The sequence below is a fragment of the Nanorana parkeri genome, unplaced genomic scaffold (assembly GCF_000935625.1).
Source record: "Nanorana parkeri isolate BGI_ZX_2015 unplaced genomic scaffold, ASM93562v1 scaffold247, whole genome shotgun sequence".
Classification (NCBI taxonomy): domain Eukaryota; kingdom Metazoa; phylum Chordata; class Amphibia; order Anura; family Dicroglossidae; genus Nanorana; species Nanorana parkeri.
In genome coordinates, this window is record NW_017306515.1 from 749,878 (window position 1) to 770,497 (window position 20,620).

General features: G+C 39.7%; 1 protein-coding gene across 2 annotated transcripts in view; it reads right to left on the reverse strand.

Annotated features, from left to right (window-relative positions):
• The window catches only part of KCNH7 (potassium voltage-gated channel subfamily H member 7), a 355,010-nt gene that overhangs the window by 15,786 nt on the left and 318,604 nt on the right, over positions 1–20,620 (reverse strand). Inside the window, exons 10-14 of one of the 2 annotated variants that reach the window (XM_018556691.1) lie at positions 15,790–16,042; positions 13,659–13,864; positions 11,633–11,729; positions 6,907–6,918; positions 3,931–4,164 (exon numbers count right to left, since the gene is read on the reverse strand). In XM_018556691.1, coding sequence (XP_018412193.1) covers positions 3,931–4,164; positions 6,907–6,918; positions 11,633–11,729; positions 13,659–13,864; positions 15,790–16,042 — 802 coding nt within the window. Of the gene's footprint in view, positions 1–3,930; positions 4,189–6,906; positions 6,919–11,632; positions 11,730–13,658; positions 13,865–15,789; positions 16,043–20,620 lie in introns of both variants that reach the window. The other variant, XM_018556690.1, reaches the window with a different exon arrangement.

Below are 20,620 nucleotides of genomic sequence, written 5' to 3' on the forward strand. Positions count from 1 at the left end.
AGCTGTGGTTATCATTAATTGAAGTAGTATTTACTACTGAGCTTAGTTTGTAACATTTTAACATTATTGCTGATAATAACATAATTAGACATTCCATTCAAGGCCAAACTTGCCATGACTATTGAACAATTAGCACAGGTATCAGCAGGATCTGCACGAAGACACAAGTCTGTTCAGATTCTTTATTTAGTTGATAAAATAGAGCAAGCTCTGTGTTATTCTCAGAGGGAACAATATTTCCAGTCCGCAAATGTTCCCAATATAGTCTAATAATACTCTACTTACATTAGTCCTCCTGTGACCCTAAAGAAAACTATGGCCAAAAACTTCCCAATCAAGGTAGACAGACAGCAATTAAAAAAAAAAAAAAAAGGTTCTAACCCTTTGCAGCTCTACCCAAAATTAAGAAATATGTTTTGGCTTGGGTTCCACTTTTAAAAACGGTCAGAATGTCTTTTACAGCATAAGGCAGAAATGATTACGTTATCCTTGCACCTATCATATGACATGGCCAGCGGCTTAATTAATCGGCCAGAAATCATATGATGAAACACAGGAAAATGATGTTATTCTAGTTGTCACAGATCTATATGTCTAGACTTGATAAGAATAATTATATTTACATTGGTTTTTAGAACACGGTTCCCAGAGCACATAATTATTACGTTGCACACAAGTAATAAACTCATTTTCGAGGCCACTTTGTACTAGACACAAAATAAACCTGGTAACAATTTCAGATCTTCTGTAATAAGATTTTTTTTGAAAGTCAATTGATAAAATGAGTCTTCTGGGGCATGATCGGGTAAGATACAGCCATAAAAATTCTATTTGTATCTATTAGTATCTGCAATTAAGACACAGAGTCCAGGCTTTATTGAATTATTTGATTTAAACAAGGTGTTAATTTTATATGAGCTGTATGCTATGTTTATGGATGGTTTCCTGTGCTTGTTTAAAAAAAAAAAAAAATTCTTCACATTCCAAAAAAGACAGATCTGAATCACGTACGGACATGATCAAAATGCACACTTTTTGCAGACTTTCTAAATTTAGCCCAGACTTAAATCTGCAGTAGGTTGCCTTGGTAAGGGTTGCTATGGCTGCGGGGATACAAAGCTTCAGCCTAAATAAGTTCACAGAAAGAAATATTTCACTTGGAAAAGTCGTTCATGACAAGTTCGAAAAAGGAAGCCTTTAGCTTTGGAGGAAGATAACAATTTATGTCTTGTTCTTTTGCGCTTGCATGAATGATCATTCAATATGGACAATTTTGAAGGAAGGGACCGTAAAGCAACATCCTTGTGTGTGACTGGCCATGAAAATGACCAACGGTTGGCAATTCACCGCTGGCAATTCACAATGGAGGAGGGCATATTTAGCAATCTGCCCATCCAGCTGATTTTCTTAATCACTGAACTAGTGAAGGAGTTTTTGAGACCGTCTATCATTTTTATAAAATGCTACTGTTTTTGGGATGAAAAAATATGCCTGTGTTTGGACCTATACTATTGCCTAATTTGCAATGAGTGGGAAAAGATAAGAAAACCAGCCAGTAGAGCTATTTCCCCTACTTTTTTACCAGACAAGTAGTGAAGGAAAGTCTCCAACAGCAACACAGACAGAAGTAAAACACTTTTTTTCAGTTAGATAGGGGAATGCCAGGACCCCTATCAGATTTGTAATGTTGCCTGTTTCCCTGTTGCAGATATTACTTCAATTCCTCTCTGCTAGAATGTTGTCCAACACAGGTAAAATTGTGGAAGCTTCTAGTTTATCATATCAGCAGAGCCCCTCAGTCAGCTCTGACATGCTGTGAAGGATAAATGGCCCCACAAGAGCACCTCATAAACAGTACATTTTGTTTTTCAAATAAAAAGCTGTTACTTTTCTCAAAATGTATCTAGGATATCGGGTCGGGGAGAGCTTACAATCTAAAAGGGATCTAATTTGACCAATTTTTATCCTGAATTGCAAAAAGAGCAGCTCTGATTCTTGTTATGAAACATTCCCTTTCCTCTAAATAAATTATCTTTCCTTGTAAATAAATTATCTCTAGTGTCTAAAATGACAATTTGGTATACATTCAGTTTATAGCCAACTAGGGAGGGGCACAATGGGAGGGAAAATTTGGCATACATTCTGTTTGTAGCCAACTAGAGAGAGACACAATGGGAGGAACAATTTGGCATACATTTAATTTGTAGCCTACTAGAGCGGAACACAATGGGAGGGACAATTTGGCATACATTTAATTTGTAGCCTACTAGAGCGGAACACAATGGGAGGGACAATTTGGTATACATTGAGTTTGTAGCCTACTAGAGCAGAACACAATGGGAGGGACAATTTGGTATACATTCAGTTTGTAGCCAACTAGGGAGGGACACACTGGGAGGGTCAATTTGGCATACATTCAGTTTGTAGCCAACTAGAGAGGGACACAATGGGAGGGACAATTGTTTATACATTCAGTTTGTAGCCAACTAGGGAGGTACTCAATGGGAAGGATAATTTGGTATACATTCAGTTTGTAGCCCACTAGGGAGGAACACAATTGGTGGGTCAATTTGGTATACTGTATATTTAATTTGTTGCCAACTAGGGAAGGATACAATGGGAGGGACAATTTGATATACATTCAGTTTGTATCCAGATAGGGAGGAACACATTGGGAGGGTGAATTCCGTATACATTCAGTTTCTAACCACCATGAAGGGACACAATGGGAGGGACAATTCAGTATACATTCAGTTTGTAACCAACTAGGAAAGGACACAATGGGAGGGACAATTCAGTATGCATTCAGTTTGTAGCCAACTAGTGAGGGGGACAATGGGAGGGACAATTCAGTACACATTCAGTTTGTAGCCAGCTAAAGAGGGGCACACTGGGAGGAACAATTAATATACACTTATTTTGTAACCAGCAAGGAAGGCATCCAAATGGAAAGAAAAATTAATATACACTAATTCAAACGTTTCCAGGTACTCCTCCCTCTGTTATCATTGGAATATTTGAAGATGGTTTACTCTGGTTTCTTTTGCTGGTTAGCAGGGCTGAGTGCAGGGGAACTTTACATTCTTTACATAGTTAATGGTCCTTCCAATTGTTCACCTCCCTTGTTGGTTACAAATGAATGGAGCTTTAACCATTTTCTCTTCTTGCTGTGCTGGCTGCATCCACACGTAAGGTCTGCAGCTTTCTTCAGCAGGTTTCGCATCTGTATATGACTTAGGGAAGGGGTAACCTCTAAGTGAGTTTGTTCTCAATGTATTCCTTGTTATATAACTCAGCATATGTACTTCCAAAGATTAGAGGAGGGGCTGCAAATTTATGCAAACTGAGATCACAATTTTAATTAAAATGTAACTATAAAAACAGGGTTTCCATTAGATTTCATTTGCTTGCTAACAGGGCTGATTTCTATATTTCTCTGAATGTTTAGTAGTTATTTTATCTATAATGATAAGATTATTACACATACTTTAACTACCGTGAAATTATACATTGTATTGACTGAACAAAAACATTCCTTTATTGTTTTATACCCTCAGGGGTATACAGCAATGACTCTATATATATGCTGAACTATGTGTGGCAATTCAATTATTCAAAAATATTGTATTTATTTGTTAGGCCAGATTAAGGGGGTCCAGATCCACAGATTTCTCTGAAACCTTATACATACGTATATATGCTTTTCAGTGCCTTAAAAACTATTGTCTAATAGATAGATGTGCTCATTTACCATTATCCTCCATTATATACCGTTGTCTCTATACTGTTACTTCTACCTAATTAGATTGCAGCCTATACTGCCCTGTGTCCTGTCCCATCTAGAACTAAGAGCTAGGCAGCATTTGCATATCACCCCCCACTATAGAGTATTATTACTCTTAATCATGTACAAAGATAGATATCTGTTACCTCGATAGGATAAGCTTCTTTTGGTGATTGTTAACTTGTCAGGACACACAGGTTCTTCAAACTGGGGACCAGTAGGTTCGGTGAAAACAGAGCTGTAACCACCAATTTCAGTAAACAGCGGCTTCTGTTCATTAATGGAAGATACCAGCGAAGACAATCCACTTGTTTTTTTGTCTGTGTTATTCCTGTTGTAGGAACAATGTCTGAGATCATCCAAAGAATTCTCTGAACCATCTTGGCTGTTGTCATTGCTGCAATCTACAAACACAAGAAATATAAACAGGTGGTTTAAACTGTCCTATATTATTGTGGTAGACATGCTAACACTGCAAAGGTAAGGGACAAACAGGTACTGTGCTTTTTATAATGAGTTATGTTTTTATAGGTTTGCTGAAGTTATTGTATTTTACCATAACAGGGCTCACCAATCAGCAGGGATCAAGATTGGGGATTTCAGAGCTCTAGCTCTGACTCAGTAGCGGGAGCATCAGACATCTGTAATGAGACCACTGCTTCCATACAAAGAGCAGGGGTCCTTGTCTGCGGCAACTGGTAGGAATCTTTCCTACACAGTCTGTGGCTTCTTTATAAAGAAACTGAACTCTAAGACATTAAACACGTTTTGTTTTAATGTACTTGGAATGTATTCAGCCAATTTAAACTGAAGGTTTAGTTGAGCTTTAATGTTCAATTGGCACAAAACATTGATAATGTTACCAGAATCAGGGCATCAACTGGTCTCCTCCACTTTACACTGCCACACCCCTTGCCAGCCAGGCACATATCTGCAGTTAAATTCAAATGGCCATCCTGCTGAGAATATTGTTTTTTCTTATTTTCACATTCCCAGCAGAAAACTCAGCACAGCTTACCAAACATAGTATACAACTTAATCATCTCTACCGTTATTCAATACCAACAATGGCCACAAGAACACCAGCTCAGAACCAGTAAAAAGCAAACCTTATGTATTTTACATGTGTTTTTCTTCAGATGGAGTTTATCCATCAATCGCAGAAGGTCAGTATAATATCATTGAGCCACAGTAAACTCTCCACTACTCAGAAAAACCTCAGACCAAGGAAAACATGTCTATCCTATAAATGGTCAGACAGGGCTTCTATCAGAGTAGTGTATGTGCAGCCTAGAAACAGGTAATATTGAAGGCATGATTATTCTGCCTGCAGTCAAGACAGGCCTACAGTTACAACGTATTCAGCTGCAAGGTATCAGTTGCCTCAGAATGAATTGGAGTGGTGGTCTGCAGTGAGGGAAAAGCAATAACTAAGAAGAATCAGGCTGAGGAATATCTGTTATGTCCATCACTTTTGTCAGCATTAGCAGCTTAGTAGTGCCCATTCCATCCAATAATAATACCATACTGTATGAGGATAATATGCCAAGTCCAATAAATAAGAAACGGAAGTCTTCAGGTCAGTGACACTCACCATCTACTTTATCTTCTCTACAAATTACTGTGTTTTTTCCACCATTTTTACTCTCACAAGAAACCTTGCGACCAGCAATCCAGTCTACAATATATCTCACTGCTCACATTGATTGCAAGCTCTTCGTTGTAAAACTAATATGTCACCACAGCCACACAAACCTGACACAATGGGGGTGATTTACTAACCTAAACAAATGCACGCAAATGTATTTATCAACCAAAAAGTCTCTAAAAGCATATTTCCACTAATGCCATATATGGAAAAATCATGCACATGATGCATATATAATTCTGCTTCACAGTTTAGACAAAAATGGTTAGCTCATGCATTTACATTCCTGCATTCATCAACGCAAGCAACACAACATAGAGCTAATTTACACAACATCACCTTGTAATTCATGCAGGGCTTTGCACAACACACCTGCTTGGTGTGTACACACTACAAAGGTGTCTAGATTCCACCAATAGATCATGCTGGGAGGAAACACACTACAGAGGTGTATACATGTTCGTGGTGTGTTTATAAGGTTAGTAAATCAACCCAATCAATGTCTTGGAAACGAAATGGCGATTAATTATATTTTCTTCTTATCTTCTGGGAAAGTTAAATGTCTGTGCATAGGCTTAGCAGTATAACTAAGTTCCCTATGCCTGCCCAGAGATGATCCACTATAACAACACTTCCATGGGAGGAGTTTCAGTGAATCAGACCAGGGCAACCTGCCCACACTGCTGGCATCCCCCCCCCACGCATGATCTGTGATGCTGGCCAAGGAATGTAAACAGCATCAGTTGGAAAAAGGTGATCTGCTTTAGCTGTGTGTTTACCTAACACTATGTCCTAACCGCAAATGCACCTCCAAGTACTGCAAGGAGTTGCTTTGGGAACCAGGGGCAGAATAAAGGTGGAGGCTCAAGATCTTAGGAGTGGGGATTGGTGATGCATAAGTGGTGATTGACATCTATCTTCGACAGCTGGACTCCCCCGGAGTGAATAAAGACAGGGCACCCATAGTATGGTAATATCCCTGTGCAGTGTCCCAAGAGAAAAAATATTTTGATCAGCAAACCCTTATCTTCAAATTACTAATTTCCAGTCATTACTATTTGGTTATTGATGTGTTTTCATGAGCTAGACACAGGCTTGCTGCAGATATGTCCAATATTTAGACATTAAAGGAACATGTAAAATCAGCAAGCAAGCAAATCTGTCCAAATCCATCCAAACTGCGCCCCATTTACTTCACTAAATCAGAGTTTTACATAATTAACTGTATCCAAGATCTGCAAGCAGTTCCCAGTGTTTACAATACAATACAATCTCTTGTAACACATGTCTGTACTGAGAAACGTATCCTTCTAAGACATCCAAAGGGAACTCCTTTGAAGTAGGGAAATGATGGCCTGTACTTTGGATGCCTTGCATCCAGGTCCATTCAGAAAACAAAAATTCTGGCAATGAGTGATGAATGGATTTTCTACCATTGATCGCTAGCAGTGAGTTAACTAGTAATGACTGCTACTGGTCCAGTCTTCTGTATTCCAAAATGGAGCACGAGTCCCACTCCCATGTGTCCATTCCCATTTGACTTGAATGGAACACAAGCATGTGTTTTATTAATGATGTGCCATGCCTTCATGATATAGATATGTTTATTTAATCAGAAAGAATGGGTGGGAAACCCAAGCTCCGAAGGAAGCATGGGTGAACAGAAATAACGTGTGCCCAGTCTGTAACTAGACAGCTAACTAGTAAGGAGTCAAAAGCCTCCTTTACCAATTAACAAGCAGTTGAATCACCTAGAGGAGCAAATTGTTGATCTGTAACATGCATCCAATTGACTGGGATTGGCCAGATTCTCAGTAAACTAGGGTTTGAATGAATGATTTGCTCATTACTAAACAACCATAGGGATTTAGCGAGCAAAGCAATCAACTACAACATATAATTTCAAAAATGACAACTAGAGCCACTTTTTACAAAGGCTGGGTTCTCAGACTGAGCTTGAATGCAGAATGTTCACATGCAGCTGCAGCATGCCTTTTCATTTTTAAAAGGCACATCAGTGTTAAAATGATGTCAGATAAAATCTGAAGTTACAAAAGATATACAGGCATAGCAATATCAGCTGCTGCCAAGTTTCCTTGCTTACTCAGCCTATATTTTGAATAAAATGTATTCATTTTAATCTATTTTAAACAGTATGATTAAAGCCAGTGTCTTTTCCAGATATGAGTAACAGAAGTGTTGTTTTTCACTTATATTTATGATATTGTTAAGTATAAAAACGAATGCTCTTTCCCAAACAGTGGTGGGTTCATTCCGCATTTGAATGCCATATGCTGTAACATTTCCAACAAACTGGCAGCATATAAATAGTCATTAAACAGAAAAGCAAAGGAGAATAGAAAGTTTCTGTTTATACATCTAACCAGAAGGCCCATTTGACACCTATGTGTATGATTTAGGATTCTGGACAATATAAGGATACCTTCGAGTGAAGAAAGAGAACACTTTGGAAACACAAACAGTTGTATTCAGATAATATAACAGAAGATAGCTATAATGCATAGTCTGGAAACCAGGGGCGTCCTGAGGCAGGGTGTCACCTGGAGCAGGTATCAGGTGACACCCAAAATGACGCCATTGCGCATGATGTCATCATGCATGCACAACATCTTTGTGCACATGCGTGATGACATCATATGCTGGTACCTGCCAGGGGCTATCTTGGAGATGGACGCCGGCAGAGAGAGGAGAAGACATTCACCCGGTGGAATGAGGTATGCCGCCGGGCCCCCTCCTCTCTCTCTCTCGAGCAACTGTCGGGCTCTCTGTCCTTGACCGAGCGCACGGCTTTTCAGAGTGGGGGACACCTTTCCAATGGTGTCACCCGGGAACCAAAGATAACATTTCCATCCATGATGTCTTTCATCCTTCCATCATTCCAACTCAAGAATATAAAGCAATGCTTCTGAGAACTAATCAAATTCTTGTAATAGCTCTTAAACTGTTTTTCAAACAATGGTTTTTCACATTTTGTCGTCATGATAAATATCACAAACATTGCATAAACCAGAAAGATATTGTTTACATTTTAGATCTTTAAAGCTGAACTTCAGACAAACTAAATTCACACAGTAAATACATATAAAGAATCTGCTTATCTGCCAAAGGATTTGTGTTTATATCCATACAGTGCCTAGGTCTATACAGCTCCGACACATAGCACAGCCCTGTCTGGCAGGGCAGGAGAACTGATTTTTTTCTCTTCTGCAGTTAATTAACTCATAGAGCACTTTCATTCGGATCTGATTGGATGCCCAGTGTTAGTCTATGGGCAGCTGGATCTAAACGGATGTGTGCCTGTTTACATTTGGTTACTCCAGGCTCCGGCCAGGGCTGGAAAAAACAAATGGATCAGAGTTCCATTTTGCCAGACCTGATTGTGCTGGATTCGGTGTAATCCGATGTAAATGGACACATGCCCATCTACATCTCATTCCCCATAGACCAGGAGTGGAAAACTCTGGCCCTTCAGCTGGTGTGGAACTACATGTCCCATGAGGCACTGCAAGACTGACAGTTACAGGCATGACTCTCAGAGGCAGAGGTATGTTGGGATTTATAGTTAAAACACAGCTGGAGGGCCAGAGTTGCCCATCCCTGCCACAGACTAACATGGGTCCGGTAATTTCAGTTTCTTCCTTCATCGTAAGATGGAGGAAAAAACTGGACAGACACAAATGTCACAATAGTGAACGCTGTTCCGATCAGCAGCAGATCCATGCATGGATCCCCTCCTGATTGAACCATATGACAGGGGCCTTACTCCCCCTACCCCACTCACTGGACAGTGAAAGAGAATAACCAGACTGATGAGCCTCTGTCTTTCTGCTTGTGCTGCTCCCACTTCCAGCCTAAGCTCTGCTGTAGAGGGGACTGCAAGAGGCTGATCCCGAGTTAAATCCAGGTAGCTACACTGTTTGCAGTACAGGGGACTGCAAGAGCCCGATACTGAATCAAATCCAGGTAGCTACAGTGCTTGATCTAAAAAAAAATACTCATAATAATGTATTAAAGAATACAGAAATGCATTGCTTTGTGTACTTTATATCTGAATGGCGTTCAGCTGTGATATGCATCCAGTAAACTGATATGTTGCATGGACTATGCGGTCACAAACAAAGTTTCAAATTCCAGCACATGTACCTAAAAAATTGGAAGCATGAGGGCACCAATAATACACATTTACTCTGAGAGGAGTGTATTATTTTTGTTTACTTTAATGGGTTATGTAGGGTGCGTAATTTCTAATCCTCATATCTCATAATAAAAAAACAGACCACCATCAGGAGTTATTGATGGCTCAAGACCATGTGATCATGGCTGCCTAGGCCCTAGGCTGAGAGCTGGGGTGTAGAAGTTATTCCTTTTATGGCAAGAATGATGTGTAGACAAGAGTGCCACACCTGCTGGGTAGGTAGAAGACTACAGACTGTAACAGATATATACTCTGTATATATATATATACAGGTGTATATATAATATATATATATACGGTATATATATATAGATCTATATATATATACTGTATATATTTTTTAGCCCTGATCATGATAAAGAGAATATATATTCCCTTTAAAGTAGTTAGACATCTGACTTGAAATGAATGTTTCCACATGGACTGCACCAGGCAGGTGTGCGTACTGTACACTACAATTATGTTCTGTTGCTAATTACTTGCAGGTGCCTCATTCATGTTCTATCTTAATAGATGTCTCTGCCTTTTTTTCTAGCAGACTGAACAGCCTGTAGGATATGCCATCTGAAATCCATCTACACTGTATCATTACATTTGTCAGGGAAAGGTCAGCCACCCAACCAAGCAGGTTGATAATTAAGCACTTTTCTTAGCAGGAAAAGATTATGGAATGTGACACAACACGTGCTGCAGTTCTCTATTTTAAACTTCAGTGGACAGTTTTCACATGCCTGGAATGTGGTGGAATGCAAGGGAAATTAAAATAGATAATGAATGGCAACTAAAAACCACTGGACTGTACATGGACTGCCTATGCAGACTCAGATTCTAGATTACAGCTTACATTAAAGTGGAGTACAAATTGTAGACTTCATTTTAATGGTAAGATGGAAGGAGTCCGTGGCCACCTGCTTACTTTCATGAGTTTTAAGAGATCTGACTCCATATTTGGCCTAAATAAAAAAATTATGTTTTCCAGGTCGAATTTACCTTCTGGAGCTTGTACATCCCTACAAGTTGCAACCTCCCCACTGCTAAAAGTATTGGAAAGCATGTAATTACCGCCCTTCTTTCCTACAATGCAATGATGGGTGTCTAAGTACAGTGCACCAGACTTTAGCACTGTTATGTCGGCCTCACAGTGATTCCTAACGGTCTCAGGAGGTCAAATAGGGAAGGGGGGGGGGGGGGGGATTAGTGGAAGTAATAATTGTAGGGTGCCTACTAGCTAGCAAGCCCTGTACTTTGCCCTGAGTAGGCAACGTGAAGGTTTGCTTTACATGATAACTAAATGGAACAGTTGCATAGATGTTATCAGGCTGAAATTAACATTGACAGTTTCATCTGTTGGTCATGTTAAATAGAACAATTCTACCACTAGTCTTTATGACTAGTCTTTGTCATATTTCAACAAGAACGATGTATCATAGACAGATGCCATCAGTGTGTCTATTTTCATTTTTTTTCATCCAAGATTTACACATCTTCACCTAAGATTCAGTTAGAAAAATCTGTGAATCCTGGGGAAACGTTGGTCAACAACATTGATAAATAGACCCCCATGTTCTTTATTTCCTAATTTACTCTCCGCAATTTTAGCAAGCCTTTTTGCCAACCCAGTCTTGCATTGTCAATTTTCAATGGAGAGAAAATGACGATGGAGGCATTTCTATTTTATCCACTTTTTTCAGATTTTGATTACTTTCTACCACTTTTTCTTACACATCTATTCAACACTGGTACTTTCCAGGTCAGCCTTATATTTGATGCGGGAATAATGTGAAACAATGTGGCAAAATAAGGTAAAATTGTGATAAAAAGACAAGAAATATTATGCTAAGAGATGAATAAAAATAGAGACTATAATCATCATTGAAATAAGCACAATACCAACATGTTAATATGTCAAAAAAGGAAGGCAGAATACTCCATATGTAAACCAGTAAATAGACTTTAACACAATTAATACAGTTAACCCAATTACCTTCATCTGATTTGTCTTTAAAAGATAATTTCCTTCTTCTTATGTCGCAGTTCTCTTCATTAAAGTCAGAATTTGCATGTGTTCTTAGAAGTGCGGCCTGGTTTTACAAAACACACATGTGAGCCATGGAAGTTTTATTTTTTTTTATCTCATATATACATGTTATGGTATCAGCAAAGTCAATAAATACTTTAAGAATTACTTCATTTGAGTCATATAAATATGTCCTGCTATAATTCATATTTGGTATCCAACAGCAAAGGTGCAGAAATTATCCTTCTGAACCATACCAGTCAGTCAAATTTGAAGCAAAGGAAAAGCACAAACCTAACTGTCATAAGAAACCAATAATTCTTCTTAGAGCTGTTTTTCCATAATAAACCCAAATGTAAATCTTAAAGGATAACTTAAAGGGTAAAGCGCTGTTACAAGTTATGTATAGTCAATAATACACCACTGCATTTTGATTTGTGATCTATGTGCAATGAGTCAGAACTCCTAGAAGACTGCACAGTTTAAATACTGCTGGGCCTTGGGCAAGATACACCAGTGATAAGACTTGGTTGCCTAATTCTAAGGGGTACAATTATATTTATAATAATAAAAGGAAGGCAAGAGGGCTGGGGAAGGGCTTGTTTCCAAAGCTTATGTTACATTTTAACCAGTTGACATCCGCGGTGTTAAACCCCCTTCCCATCCAGGCCATTTTTCAGTATTCAGCGCTGCGGTACTTTAACTGACATTTATATTTTAAATTTTTAACTAGAAAGTGGAAAAGCTAATCTTATGCTTCCTTACTGCTAATCATAACAAGTTCCCCTGTTTATACCCCACCAGCAACTGTTTAAAATTACCTGTTAGGCTACCAATGGGCTTAAAGCTCCTCAAGTTTTCTAGAGAAGAGCAGCTTGGCTTTCAAATTTGATTCATTTTAATATATTCCTTAGCCTGGGTCAATGGAAAACCACTAGGTGAAGAATAGTAAAAGCCCAAACTGTTCCACTGGAGAATGCAGTAATAAAATTAAGGCTCTGAGGGAGGCTCTGTAGCATTATGTGTTAGATCTGGGAGCTCCACTGAGGAGACTTTAACACTGGAGCCCCCAAAAGATATGAAACAAATGGATGAGTCAGCATTAGAACAGAGATATCAGTTTTTCATAACATGATCTCAATACATTAGGATTGTAATAGAAGATTCTGTGAGTTAATCAACGTTTACACCAAGTTCTTGGAGTGGGCCTGAAGAACTTATAAACTGATTACTTTTTTTTCAGAGCCTATATAATTGACGAGCTGGAAAGGATTGCACCTATTCAGATTTGGTATCAAAGTCGTTGAAATTCAGTGTGCCAAGGTTCCAGACACTGTATTGTTACCATACCGAGACCAATCTAAAAGCTACAGGGCTCAGGTGTAGATACTTAACAATGGCCCTCTTACACATCATTGGCCTTGGCACTTAGGATGCTATTTTCTATTTCAAAAAGCTTTCTAGAGATTCAAGCAACAGAAACCTGACTGATATAAAGATACCAAGGTAAAAAAAACCACTGTTTATACTGTAAAGAAAGCAATGTAGCACACAACTACAAAACCTAGCATGCAGCTGATAAGAGGGGAAAAGCAAACATTACTGGTCTCCTGACTTCATGGGCCCTGTGGCAGTAACAGTATTTGACCCCTCTGTAATAATTTGCTAGCATGGAACTTGAGTTTTTGCAGATTCTATTTTATTATAAGGTACAACTTTTCTTAGCTTTACCTAATGTGTACCAGACTGGTCATTCTGCCAACTATTTTGTAGCAGATAGATAAAGGAAGTTTTTGCAGTTATAAACCATCAGAATGTAAATGAGTTCTCTGCAGTCATCCATTCACCACTGACCAGCAGAAGAATAAGCAGCCCAGACCATAAATGGATGCTTTGACGCTGCAAGCACTGAGCACCAAAAGTAATATTTACTATGATGTCATAATATGTCAAACTATTTAAAATTAAATGTGTTAAATATGACTCTGCAAACCTTTGTGTTTTCATCTCTTAAATTAAAAGTCAGCTCTAGATTTGTGAGAAACTGGTCTGAAAATTCCGGGTACATGTCCAAAACTTCCAGTAGTTCCTCTCGCTGAATTTTGTGAAGATCACAGTAGGTGAGAGCTCGAACATCAGCATTGGACTTCCCAGGTTTAGCATATAGGTGAACCATCTCTCCAAAAATATCATTTTTACCTGAAATAAGAAAGATAAATATGTAACAATGTACACTAGTACAAACAAAGAACACATTCAATTTCTCAGGTGGTGCCATCTATTGTCCACTTAATACCTTCCAATGCCATAGTCAGAGGGGAAACAGAACAGCAAAGCAGTATGTATAATACAGTGAACTCCCCTTTATCTGGCATTCAAGCAACTAGCACTCTCAAGCACCTGCCAAAAAAATTCTAGGACATGATATGTCCTGGATTTGTTTTTCTTTGCCAATGGCTTTATGCACACTAAAACATTGTCGGTTGCTTTGTGCACACTAGAAAATGTTGTTAGCAAATAAATGTATTTAGTTGCTAACAAAATTCTTTGTTTACGTCTCGCTGCCAGCCGGCGGCTAGCTGAATGTAAACAATTGGAAGCAATAGCCAGCCTGCTATTGTCAATTGCAATAGCCAATAGCAGGCTGGCTATTGTGCCTGCCCACTGGGTAGAGGAGCAGACCTGAGAACTTTGTTTCTAAGCTTAGCTCTGCTCAGTGGGCGGGGTTTCAATAGCTATTAACTCTCAAGCAACCAGAATCCGGCACCTACCGATTCCCATGGGTGCCTGATAACTGTTTACTGTACTGTTTTCTCGGTGTCATCCAGGGTAGATAGAGCCACAGATAGGTTAGGAATTAGTACTGGGCTATGAGCTTAATGCAAGGTATAAGGTAAGATTAAGGGACATTCCTGGAAGGGAATAGCCAATTGATATAAACCATCAGTACTAGTTAGAAGCTGAAAAAGGTGCTGAGATCCCAATCTTAGTCTCCTCTAAGATGGTACTGTCAAGGCCATCTTTATAACTGGCAGCATACTTGAATTCATGATGACTGCATTCAATTTAGGTGTATACAGGGCCGGATTTACTCCCCCTGCCACCCCAAGGCCAGGATAAAGTACCTGTCGTCCTTGGCCCATTCAAAGATGAAACTACACAGTCTTAAACCTTTTAAATAACAGCCCTCCATTAAAAAAATAGAGACAGGCAGGCTCTAAAGTACTGAGTGGCACTACCTGCAGCTTCTGTATCTGCTTCTATTAGGATAGATGCCCAACTAAACTTTCAGTTTTATTCTGCTAAATATATTCATGGTGCATTAAAACAAAAGGTGTGCAACATCTGATAGTTAGTTTTGTTTAGAAATCAGGCACAGCCTAAGTAGAAAAGCCTGTCCCCCTTCAACCTGCTGTAAAGCAGTACCTTTGCTTTCTGTGGAAGTACTGGCCATTCTGTAGAGGACAGATATGCCTCCTGCTGAGTCACACCTCTAGCTCTCTGCTGATTGGAGAGCTCTGGCTCTGACCCAGTAAGGCGTGCTTCCGGGGCCGGATTTCCCACAAGGCCAACCGAGGCCCGGCCTAGGGGCAGCAGGGGTGTGGAATTCCTATCTCCCGCTGCCCGGGACTTCCTGTGCTGGGCGGGTAGTTGTTTTCTATATTTAGCCCTGCTGTGGGAAAGGCAGGGCAAAATGTACAGCGGAGAAGCTGCTGCTTGTTTTGTACAAGTGATCTCGGCGATGTTGCCAAGAACACTTGTATGCAGCATGCATACAGGGGGGCGCATTGAGGAACCTGGCATTGAGGCAGCAGAGAGAGTAAATCCAGCCCTGTGTGCATCAGATCTCTGTAGAGAGACCACTGCTTCCACACATAGAGAACAGAGATAGGCTTCTCTGCTCAGGATATGGCTGTCTTCTAAAGAAATTGATCTGTAAGACTTTACACAACTTTTATTTTGATAAACTTGAAATATATTTAACAGATATTAAGTGTAAGTTAATTTGGGCTTTAGCACACATAGTAATATTGTCCAGGAGGCATCTTGTCCTGCATTATTCCCCTTATAATGTCGGCAGCTCTACCAATTGGCCTAATAAATATATATGACCAAAAACTCACCTAATATCGCAACAACTATATCATCTTTAAGGATTTCAATAGAACCTCTTGACAAAAAATACAACGCAGTGAGCACATCTCCTGAGTGCACGAGTGTATCTCCTGGGGGTGCATGGGTAGTTTTAAACCTCATAGCCAAAGCTCGAAGACATCCTTTACTTGCTCCACTGAATGCTTTGCAGTTCTGCAGTAACGTTTGATTGAGGTGCAGGCAAATATCAGCTTGCAGGCATTCTGGAAATCCCTTTAGTACCTAGACATAAATGAAAGTAGTAATAGATTCACAATTTTATTTGAATGTATTCCCAAGATAAATTCACTTTTTCCAGAAGGCAAACGCTTAAAAGATTCGTTTAAAAAAAACAAACATCTACAGTGATGAAACGGTCTGAAATTCTCCATTGTGGTTCCAACCATTTTTAGAAATAAGAAAAAGGAAAATGTTTAAGTTACTCTTCTATCCTTAGAACTAGGGATGAACTGATATATTGGCCGCCCAAACACATCGGCCGAAAAATGCACTTTTGGTATAATGCCGAAAGAGCCATGTTTCGGCCGATACATCGGCACATCCCTGGTTTCTTTCCTCCCCGCTGGGCGCTGCTCTGTGTCCCAGCGGGGAGAAAAGAAAGTGACAGCCAGCTGAGCGCTGCAGGACGAGAGCGCTGTGAGCGGCCGGCGTCTCTCCTCCCACACCGCTCAGCCGCCTATCACAGTCCGGCAGAGCGGTGTGTGGGCGGAGACAGCCAGCGCTGTCACAGGAGACTGAGCACACCTCCCTGCTCCGCTCGATCAGCCTCCTGTGACAGCGTGTCAGAGAGGAGAGCGAGCACAAACACTCAGGGATCAGTGATCGCTGAGTGTTTGTAGATAATTGAGGACATGGTATGTTAACTATATCCTCAATTATGAATGAATGGGAGTGATCTACGTCACCTCATGTTCATTCATAGTTGTAGGTATAGTAAACATACCATGTCCTCATGTTATCAATGAACAGGAACACTCATTCCTGTTCATTGATAACAGGGGATACAGAAAAAGAGATAGAGGACTTTTTCTGTCTAACTAAGTTTATGAAAAATAAATAAAAATAAAATATTAAAAAGATTTTAAAAAATTAAAATAAAAAACTTTTTCAGTATCGGTTTCGGCCTGACAATTTTTTTTATTTCGGTTTCATTTCGGTTTTAAAATTTCCATTTCGGTGCACCTCTTAGAACACAAGAGCATAAGTTATTCTTTGCAAGCAGAATTTCTGTATTAACAGTAGTGTTGGTTGAATTGGTCTTAATTGAAAACTTGAACAATTTAAAGGGAACCTATTAGTCTTCTTAACAAACTGTTCTGGCAATTTCAGGCAATAGTGGAGGATGCCACTACGCCCCAGAGCTCCCCAAACACTCCTACTGGCCCATGACTATGATGTTCCTCCTTACTGGTCAATAAGATTCTGTGGAAGGCAGGAAGGGATAGGTAAGCTATGTGGAAGTGCTCAAGCTTTGCCTGATCAGAAGACCCAACATTCAGGCAAACCAAGCATACTAAATGTTGCTGCAGTTATGTGCTTGCATATCTGGGTGCCCGCACTTTATAGCTGACAGCAGCTTTCAGTATTCTTAAAATGATCATGTGAATGTGATCAGTTTAATGTAAAGAAATCTATTAATCTGAGGTAATATGAAAAACAAAAAGTGTCAGCCTTTTACGTTAAAGATTTTTTGTTCATTAGGGATGAGCCCAGCTTCCATACCTGAGCTCCTGAGCACCACCAAACAAGGATGTGCCAGGCATTCGCCAGCCCAAGGTTGCATATAAGAAAAGGGGCAAGATGCTTGTGCTGATATAATTGAGCTAATATGGCCTTTTACTAAATATAGGCATGAAGCCATATAAGGTCAGTGATGTCCCTGCATCCCACCCCCTTGCTTATGTCAAGCTTGGGGTGGGGTATTCCCCACCAGCAGCTGGTTGGGTCACTTGGCAGGAGCTTTCTATTGTGTTAAAAAGGAGCTCCTTTTGGGTTTGGAGGAGCTTGGTATGAACTCCTCTCTACTATTCATAAAGGAAACCTAAGAGAATACAGAACCTGTCATTCCTGACCTCCTTCTGAAAATGTTAGTTGTCTGGTTTTCTCTGACCTCAACACTTTCTGCAAAGCTACCCTGGAACAAGCATGCAAATTAGAAAGTCTGAGTGACGTCAGAACTCTTGACCTGGATACTCGTTCCAGCGAAGTGGTTCAGAATATACTGGGGCCACCAATTCAGTTTTCAGAAGGAAAATCAATGGCCGCCTTCAAACATCCCCAGTACAATGTTTCTTTAAATGCTACAGTAATTCTTAGAGCAGTACGTTTAAGCAGCCAATCAGAAATTATACGTCTGAAGTCACAGCAGTTCATGGCGGCCATGTGACCTTGTAATGTCTGAAATATAAGCAATATAAGCATAGTGCAATAGAGTAATCTCCTATTTAACCAGAACAATATGAGTACTTTACTATACTACAACACGACAATAATACATTGGTCACATAAAAATAATAATTCTTTCCGGGTCTCTGCACAGTTCTTCTATGTGAGTAATCCTGCTGACTGCTGAGCCTCTTAAATTGATTCAACACCTGTGCTGAATGACTTTTTGTCAAGTTTTGTGAAATCTGGCACTACAGGGAACTAGATGAATTCCCCACTGGAAAGCAAAAGTACATATCTCTGCTGAGAATGAGATGTTGTCTTCAACTATCTCCCTTGGAATACCAAGCTTTGCAAATACAGTGGTACCTCGGTTCACAAACTTAATTCGTTCCACGATTCTGGTCGCGAACTGAATTGGTTGCGAACCGAATAAAATGTTGCCATAGGGTTCAATGTAAATAAGGTTAGTCCGTTCTGAACCATATGTAAATTCATTACCGCTCAGTACTTTCTTTTTACCACCATGCTTGCTCTGCACTTTCTTTTTACCACCATGCTTGCTCTGCACTTTCTTTGGGGCCATGCTGGATTGAATAATACTGTACAGTACTGTGCTAAAAAGCACACAAAAAAGCTTCACAGCCATTGTGCACAGGTCTGTCTGCGAAATCGATCTCCACTAGAGGAAGGCACGACCACGTGTCAGAGCGGGGAAGATGGCCTCGGTCCTGTTCATCACCCGATTTGCCGTTCGCGAACAGAAGCAAAATTTTGCTGAACTTCCTATTCGGGAACCAAATTGTTCGTGAACAGAAGCGTTCGTGAACTGAGGTATTACTGTACATACTTGAGCTTGTATCTGATTGTTTGGGGACTTCTGAATATTTTGAAAAAAAAGTTCACAATCAGAAAGAACGGACCTGCTCTAAAACCAAAGCTAACGAACACCAGTCAGTTAAAGTGTATCGAAACCCAGAAGCAAGCATGTAATATATTGTTCCTTACTGATCCTTAGATGTGGTGTCTGCATTAGTTTTCTTTTTTAGGTGTTTTTCCTTTATTTTAACCTGGTGATCCGGCCAGTAAGTCAGTTATTTTTCAACTTCCTTTAATAGGCCAAGCTGTCCAGCAAAAGTGGCAGATAGAGAGTTGAGACAAACCAGTTAACACTGGCAGGAATGCTTACAATGCTCAGCTTTTATTCATTTATGTAAAACCTTTATCCCAAAAGAAAGAAAAAAAACTGTTGCTGAAAATGTCTAAAAATCAGAATTAATTTGTTTGTCAAGTCCACCTAAATCTGCTTGTGCATCTAACACCACCCTCCCCACAGGGTGACAATGCTGCTGGCCAAGGGATTTTTTTAGGATTTTAATGATACAACTTTATGGAATTAATATTCTACCTCCTGCCATGAATAGGTCTGACATGGTGGCCATATTTTCTAAACAGCAAGAGACACTTTTTAACAAGCAGACCTTCTTTGTCTTGCAGCTCTCTAAAGCATATTGAAACCCAAAACCCAAAAGGTTATATATAGAAGCTTATCAGTCCTTAGTGGCTGCATTCGTTTTCTTTTAATGTCAGCTCACAAGATTTTAATCAAGATCAACAGGTACTTTTTGCACCTATCAAACAGATATACCGACATGCTTTTCCTGGTATATTTTACAGACCAAAAGGGAGCAAATAAGAGAACTTGATTGTTAAGCGTTTACATACACTTTATTAAACGCAATGGATAGATAATGAATATATGTGGGGGGTTTTCAGAGTCACGGAGGCCCCCTTTATAAAGGTGACAGACAAATTAACAGTCTGTCTGACACCTTGATAAAGGAGATTGCCATTATTATTTTTATTTTTTTACATGGGACATCAGGAATTGTTATTGACATGATCCTGGCATGCTGGCTTACATTATGTATTATTATTATCAAGTTCTTGATGGGGAGGTTCACCCTATTTCTCCTGCTGACCATTGGTTGGTGACTGGGACTGAATGTGAAAGAATGCAAAATTTTAAGTTGTCACTAGAACATGAATAGATGGAAAGTCTTCAAGTGGGGACACCTATTCTAGTGACAACTCTTTAAGTGGATTCCCCTAATTCTGGAGGATTTCCTTTCACCTTCTGCTGTGTTTTCCGAGTCAGAAAGTTAAGGGAAATCTCCCCAATGAGACACAGACAGCAAAAGAAAAACCTGGCAGGAAGTTTGGGCTTTAGATACTCTCATTTGGGCAAACGTGTACCAAAAACAAGGAAACATTTACGTAATCTGTAAAGATTGCTAAAATAAAGCGAGTCCTACAATCCCAGTGCAAAGCAGGTTCATCTGACATTTGTGACTGTAGTGTCTGGAGGGAAATTTTGAGCAATACTGAGACACACTAAACCTAATGCTGTGGCGA